The sequence below is a fragment of the Elephantulus edwardii genome, unplaced genomic scaffold, assembly GCF_000299155.1.
Source record: "Elephantulus edwardii isolate Elephantulus edwardi_28Jun2011 unplaced genomic scaffold, EleEdw1.0 scaffold00015, whole genome shotgun sequence".
Classification (NCBI taxonomy): Eukaryota; Metazoa; Chordata; class Mammalia; order Macroscelidea; family Macroscelididae; genus Elephantulus; species Elephantulus edwardii.
In genome coordinates this window covers 18487487-18494861 of record NW_006399765.1, presented here as the reverse complement: position 1 = coordinate 18494861, position 7375 = coordinate 18487487, and the positions used below count along the sequence as shown (strand labels likewise).

The window sequence follows — 7375 nt, the reverse complement described above, 5'->3', positions numbered from 1 at the left end:
CAGAGGCAGGACTGGTACCTACGCTCCCACACCTGGACCCGCCCATCCTGCCATCAGCTTTGCAGTGAACCTTTGGGGTGGGGGGGGCAGGACCAGAATGAGGAAGACACATGCCACTCCACCCACCCACAATGCTCCCTCCCTGACTCAGTTGCTATGCTCCTCTTGAGGCCTCATGTGTTAATGTGAGGGACACCGGGCCCTGGACATACAAAGTGCCCATGACAGAAATATGAGGGCCTGGAGCCTCCTCCTCCTGGTGGCCCTCTTGGCTTTGGGGAGCCAACTGCCCTCTGCCTCAGGCCGGAGGAAAAATGGTAAGTGAGGGTAAGGTGGCTGAGAAGCTCTCTAGCGGGTGGCAGAAAAACTAGCGCTGGGTCAGGTACTGGGAAGGGAATGGAATAGAAAATAAGGCAGGTAGATGGATCTTGTGAGCAGACTATGAAATCACCTATGGAGGCTTCACTCAGCTCTCCAAGAAACTCTGGGGGTACACACTGATTCCCCTGCTCCATAGGCCAGGTGGCTCTGTTCTGAGTGAGGTCTGGGGGCCCAGGGAAGGCAAGTAAGAGAGAGAGAGAAAAGGAGGGAGGGAGGGAGGGAGAGAGAGACAGAGACAGCAGAGACAGAGACATGGAGGAAGAGGGAGAAGGAGAGCGAGGGGGAGGGAGGGAGAGAGAATGTGTGTGTGTGTGTGTGTGCGTGTGTGTGTGTGTGTGTGTGTGTGTGTGAGAGAGAGAGAGAGAGATTGGGTTTATGTATGTATTTGTGTCTGCTGCCGTATCAATCCATGCCAGCACATGTCAACTTGGGAATGGTACGTGTCTGAAGCTGTGTCCCTATCCATGTGTGTACTACAGTGTGGATGGATTTTTGGAAGTGTGTCTGAAACTGTGTGTCCACATGACAGAGTGCTGATCCTTTCTACGAGGCTGGACTTCTGCCCCTCCCGACCCCTGTATAATCTGTGGAAGGGAAAGGAGCAGGGAGAGGGAGCATTGCTTGTCTTGTCTACTGGGAGGACTCCCCTCTCTGCCCCATTCCATTCCCAGCACTGAGAGGTCTACCTGCCCTGTTGGTAAGTGAGGAGGGAAAGAGGCCAAGACACCCGAGTGGCTGCACAGCTGCCTCTGTGGGTGAGGTTCCCGCCTCTGTCCCCTCCTGGGGCTGGAATGCTCTGCCCTACATTCACACCCCACTGTAAGAGGGACGATTTCCCCTCTTCCACAGGGTCCTGGGGAGTAGTTCTCTGTGTCCTCTCTCCCCCTCACTCCCCAGCCAGCACAAGCTTCTGGAGGCACCTTCTCTTTGCTGAGATAGAAGCACCTTGAGGAGGATGGTACTAGGGGACCTGCCAGGCTGAGAAAGGGAGGGAGGAAGGGAGGGTCCCAGCCTCGGGCCAGGGCCAGCTGCGACTCCTGCGCCTTCATCACTCCTTGCTGCCACGCTGCAACGTCAGGGATATTTCTGGGAGAGGGAGGAGAGGGGAGATGAGAAATAACTCGCCCCAGGTTAAGGACTCACGCTGAACTAGTGTCAGAGGTGTCATCCGAGTGCAGGTCTTTGGAATAAGAAAATCTCAAGTGACCTCTTCTAAAATGGGATCCAATACCTCTCGCAGAATTAAATTACTTTAAAAGGTGTTTTAAGTAACTGAGTTCTCCAAAGGCCTGGCATACAGCTGGCGCTGCATAAGTGAATAATTAGTGGGCACCAAGAGGGCACTCCCCAATACTAAGCCTGTTCAGAATCTCTCCAAAGCCAAGTGTAACATACTGTTTGACCATCTGAGACGTTTGTGTCTCCTGAAATCCCCCTCAACTCTACCCTTTCCAGATTCCCCTTCCATTTGTCCTAACCTTCCAGAAAATTCCAGACAATGGAAGAAAGTGGTAGAGTTGAGGTGAGGGGAGTCCTCATCTGTTATCTATTAATGCACAGCCATTTCTGTTCTCCCAACTCAAGTATCTAGATGTCTGATATAAAAATCTTGGCACAGCCCCTGGAATATAGCAAGTGGTCAGAGGGTATTGGTGAAGATATCTGGATCTGTACAGGTCTGTACAGTTTCGTGTTTATGAATGTGTACTCTGGACATGTTACAAGGAAGGACTGGTCCTTGGAGAGGGATGTCAGCCTTGGGAGGGTGGAGGGACAGCACAAGAGAGGATGATCCTTGATGAGTTGTAGTGATTCAATGACTGGGGTAATGGGGATAAGTGTGTCAGAGACAATAAGATTGGCACAGGACAGAGCAGGGCTTAGGGCTGTTGTACGTAGGGTCACTATGAGTTACAGGTGACTCGATGGCACATAACAACAACAACACGTGTGTATATGTCTCTGCTCACACATACGTGTTTATGTACATGACTGTTATGTCTGTGTAACTATTTGTGTATGCACCCATACGTACAGATAGCTGCTGGTGGTGTCAGGAGCCAAAGAGTCTGCTTTAGAGTCACAGCAACCCCACGTGACAGAGAAGAACCCCCGATGATAGGGTTTTCTTTCTTTTTTCTTTTTTTTTACTGTTGCATATACTTCTTCAGTCAACAGACAACTAGGCAGCTCCCCAGCGGGCTGGCCAGAGCGCTCCAGGCAAACGCCCCTCCTCCTGCTCCTCCAGATAGGGTTTTCTGCGGGCAAACAGATCATTAGGGAACGCTGCTGTTGGGTTCCCAGAGCCGACCAGTGAGCACTTAACCATTGGGCCACCAGGAATATTTTTATATTACACTGTGTATACATCCCCCTTCAAATGTATAAATATGACTCTGCTTACGTGTGTGTATATGTATGTATATATGTGTATGCGTGTATATATATGTATGTGTGTGTATGTATATATATATATATATGTTGTTGTTGTAATATATATTGTTGTGTAGCTGACCTTCCAGTGGGTTTTCAGAGGCAATTAATAATTAATAGAATGTGAGGAGATTTCCTATCCTCCTTCCACAGAGCAGCTGGCAGCTGGTGTATTTGAACTAGGGGAGAAGAAAAAAAAATATATATAGTAATTGTGTTCATAGAGTCACTCACTATAAGCCATAGTCAACTCGACGGTACATGACATCTGTGTGTGTGTGTGTGTGTGTGTGTGTGTACATACATTGCTAAGCACATCTATCTTTATTGTGTATATGTATGCATGTTTCTGTAAATATACATTTAACCGTCTAGGCATAATCATCTTATTCACTGAGTGGCATTCCTGGGGGGGGTACAAACAGTGACCACAATCTGCTGCTAACCAAAGGTTGGAAGTTCAAGTCCCTCGATAGGCACCTTGGAAGAAAGACCTGGCAATGTCTTTCTGAACATTCAGCTACTGAAAACTCTAGGGAGCACCATGAGTCCGAGTCAGTATGATGTAACCAGTCGGGCAGAGATCTGTATCGGTCCATGTGTGGACATGACGGTGCTTCAGCGTGTAGGTCCGTACTGAGGAAACTGGGCTTGAAGGAAGGAAAGGAATTTCCGGGTCCGCTGACCCTCCCTCTCTAGGTTCACACAGCTCCCTTTGGCCCACCCTTCCTCTCAAGAGGAACTTTGAAAGCTTAAGACTAAGCCCTGCACCCCAGACTGTCTCCCAGGTTTCATCCTAACCCAGCCAAGGGGAGGGGTCTAATAAGAGCAGGCGTGTGGCATGTGGTGAACTCAGGCTAAGAAGGGGCAACAATTCAAACCAATCCAGCCCCCCAACCCCAACTGAAGCCGAGAACTTCCTGTGTGAGCAGGGTCCCTGCTGTGTGTGCTGGCAGGGGGTGGAGGAGAATGAGGACACAGAGGTAAAGGGACAGTGCTGCAGCTGCTGCTGGCTCTTGAACCCCTCTCACCTGCGTGGAAGGCTGGCTCATGTTCCTAACACTGGGCAGAGGCCAGAGCAGAGGGTGGGGAAGGCTTTCCTTGCCCTGGAAGACAAGGACTCAGAGTCCCAGCCAGGCCCTTTGGGTCTGCCTAAGTCATTGTCCCTTTCAGACCCTGATTTCCCTTCTAAAGGGAGAGAAATGGAAACAGATTTCAAGCCCTTGATGTTGTTGTTGTTGTTGTTATGTGCTGTGGAGTCACCTGCGACTCATAGTGAGCACTACAGCCTTAAGCCCTGCTCTAGCCTGTGCCAATCTTAGTGTTTCCAACACACCTACCCCCATTACCCCAGTCACTGAATCAATCCATCTCATCGAGGATCTTTCTCTCCTGCACTGTCCCTCCACCCTCCCAAGCATGACGTCCCTCTCCAAGGACTGGTCCCGCTTTGCAACATGTCCAAAGTATGCCAGACGGAGTTTCAGAATCCTTGTGTCCAAGGAGCAGCCTGGTCTCACCCTCTCTAGGATGAACCTGTTTGTTCTCCTAGCAGTCCATGGTATATTCAATACTCTTCTCCAGCACCACAGCTCAAAGGGATCAGTTCTCCTTCTATAATAAAATCTGGAAAAGACCCACTATCCCACCAAAGGGGGGCAGTTAGGTAAGCCCTAGGCCAGAAAACTCAAGAGAGCTGGCTGATGCCCAACCTCTGAAACAATGCCATCAGCAGTGGTGAGCACCACACAGGCAGGTGTGCCCGCCTGTGCCCATGTGACAAGGCTGACAATGGCTGACACACAGGCCAGCCTTGAACCCACAGCAAAGCCTGTCCTTTCTGACGGTCCCGACACTCCTGGGATTCGGTACCAAGATTAGTGAGCAAGGCTGGCATGGGGTCTGCTCCCAGAGCCTCCTGCCAAGTGGGGGGACACAAATCCAGAGCTGTGGAGTGGCAGGCTCTGCAGGATGGGACCGGGACAGGTGAGGGCTGACATGGTCCACCAGGTTTCAGCTGAGACCTGTGGAGCTACCCAGGTGAACAGTGGGTAGGGAAGAGGATTCCAACCAAAGGCATAGCAAAAGCAAAGGCCCTGTAGGGGGAAGTGACTTGAAGCAAGTCGGGAGCCAAAAAAGAGACTCAGAGTGTAACAATGAATGAATGGAAATGCAAAATCTCTGTAAATTAATATTTATTATTTATCTAATAAAAATTAATATTTTTTTTAAAAGAGACTCAGAGGGATGGGCATGGACTTCTGTCACCGGGTGGTCAAGCCCTGGGAGGTTTCCCTTGTCCTGCTTCCCATTTCACAGACAGGAAACTGAGGCTTAGAGGAATAAAGAGATTTTCCAAAGGACAATAAAAGTCAGGAAAATGCAGATGCTGTGATTCCTGGCCAGGCCAGCACATGTGACTTAACCCTGAGGCACCTTCAGCTGCACGATTTCAGGGTTTTCTTCTAGAGAAATCAGGAGGCTGCCCACCAGATGATGGACCCTGCCGCCTGTCAGCGCCTGACCAGTGTGTGAGCGACATCCAGTGTCCCTTGCATCAGAAGTGCTGCTCCTGGAATTGCTTCCATCAGTGTGTCCCCAAGGTCTCGGGTAAGTGCCACCCCTTACCCCTGACATGTCAGGCCTGCCTGACATCCCAGGCCTGGTGGGCGCGCACAGGGCTCGCCAGCGGGCACGTTTAGGGCTCACCAGCAGGCGCATGCAGGGCTCACCAGGTCCTTGTGTTACAGTGAAGTCGGGCAGCTGCCCTGAGACCCGCCTGCACTGCCTGAGCCCCACCCAGCACCTGTGCCACAAGGACACCGACTGCAGGGGCTCCAAGCGGTGCTGCCTCACGGCCTGCGGCCGGGACTGCCGGGACCCCAGCACAGGTACGGACCCCACTCTGTGTGTCTTCAGCAGGTGCTGTCTCTCTCTGAACCCTTTCTTAACCAACCTGACAGGATGCCTCACCACTCCCACAAAGCTGGGTCTCCCTGGACTTGCAGGGGGGATGTGGGGAGAGCCATGGGCACCACACTGGGCACTGGTTGCTCTGTTAGGATGACAGGGACTGGGAGACCTTGGTTCTCTTCTTGGACTTGCTGTGTGATATTCACCACTCCTTAAACCTCTCTGGGATTCATTTTACCTTTGTGAAGAAGGTTGAGGGGAACTATCTTGAGGGGAGATCTGGGGAGGTGTTAACCTCTTCCTTCTCTCTCTGTCTCTCCTCAGGCTAACTCTGGTTCAGGATCCACGGACCTCAGGGTGGGGTTCCCAGGACAGACAGACATCAGCGAGGGCTCTTGGGATTTTGATGCCCACATAGCACCACCAGCCTTGCCAGCAGATGCCCCAACCTTGTGAGCGAGCACTGATCTGACGTCATTTCTCCCAGCGCCACCTCCCTCCCCCTGAATGTCAAGGGTCTGACAGCCCAACCTCAGGGGAATTCCCCACACCCACCACACAAACACCCTGAGCTCCTGCCAGTGGACCTTCTGATCACTGCTAACATTCGACCTTTGCACAAGCTGTTCCTCCCACTGGAAATGCCGGCCCCTCTACCCCTCCCAGTCTTCTCCTTGACCTCCATGGCTCAGCCTTGAACCCTCTCTTTATTGAAGCCCGATCCCTTCATTCAGGCAGCCTAGCCACCTGGAGCACATGTCCTAACATTCATTCATTTATAAAACCCTTCCAAAATTTGGCCATGTCTGCAAAAAGTCACCATTACATATTTTGTGTGTTCACTGCACTAATATTTACCTAATGGTCTTTCCTTAAATGAACTCAATTTTGTATAAAAATAAATTTCTTTCAAAAGGACTCTTGGTATTACTACTGTTAATGGCATAATCAAGACCACTTGCCACAGACAGACGATAACTGTAAAAGCAAATGCATAGGAACCCTTGTTGTTGTTATGTGTAATCGAGTCACTTGCGACTCATAGCGACCCTAAGGTTTTGTTAAAACAAATCATGTCAGGTTAAAGTTTTGAGGTTTTTTGGTTTGTTTGGTTTTTTTTTTTTAAGATTAACCTATTTTAAATAGTTTATATAGCCTGGCTAAATACTCTAGATGACGTATGCCTGAGGCCTGCTCCCTGCCTCTGTTGTCAAAACTGAGTGTTAAACAATAACAAAAAGTCCCCATCTGGGCTCCACAGTGTTGCCACAGTCCATTTTTCAGAAGCAGATAGCCAGGCTTTTCTTCTGAGGTGCCCTTGGATAGAATTGAACCTCCAACCTTTTGGTTACAGTTGAATGGAGGAACTGCCTGAACCACCCAGGGATTCCAAGAAGTAAACATAAAAAGCACACCCACCACCCACTCACTCACTGCACAGAGTTGGAACTGGTGCACGGCTGGGTCTCCAGTGGGTGTGCAGAGGCTGTACAAATCGCACAGGAGAAGTTGCTCACTTTGTGCCTATGGTGCAGCTGATGGATTTGAATCACCTGGATGGATCTAACACAAGTTTTAAAACGTATGTTTTAAAATCTCACACCTAACTGTTTCCACTGGGTGGGTGGGCAAACCTAATCAAACAAAA

General features: G+C 50.2%; 1 protein-coding gene across 1 annotated transcript; it reads left to right on the top strand.

Annotated features, from left to right (window-relative positions):
• The first annotated feature begins 232 nt into the window (after positions 1 to 232).
• Positions 233 to 6056, top strand: WFDC5 (WAP four-disulfide core domain 5). Its single transcript, XM_006881726.1, has 4 exons — positions 233 to 317; positions 5284 to 5424; positions 5565 to 5705; positions 6052 to 6056. Exons 1-4 carry the CDS (start codon positions 233 to 235, stop codon positions 6054 to 6056), a joined length of 372 nt encoding a protein of 123 aa, XP_006881788.1.
• The last annotated feature ends 1319 nt before the right edge of the window (positions 6057 to 7375 follow it).

What these genes read in the sequence shown, in the direction of transcription:
- WFDC5 (XM_006881726.1), top strand. Translation starts at nt 233, where the DNA reads ATGAGGGCCTGGAGCCTCCTCCTCCTGGTGGCCCTCTTGGCTTTGGGG. An exon ending in CTCAGGCCGGAGGAAAAATG is followed by an intron (nt 318 to 5,283) that starts GTAAGTGAGGGT and finishes GTTTTCTTCTAG; the next exon opens with AGAAATCAGGAGGCTGCCCA. An exon ending in GTGTGTCCCCAAGGTCTCGG is followed by an intron (nt 5,425 to 5,564) that starts GTAAGTGCCACC and finishes CTTGTGTTACAG; the next exon opens with TGAAGTCGGGCAGCTGCCCT.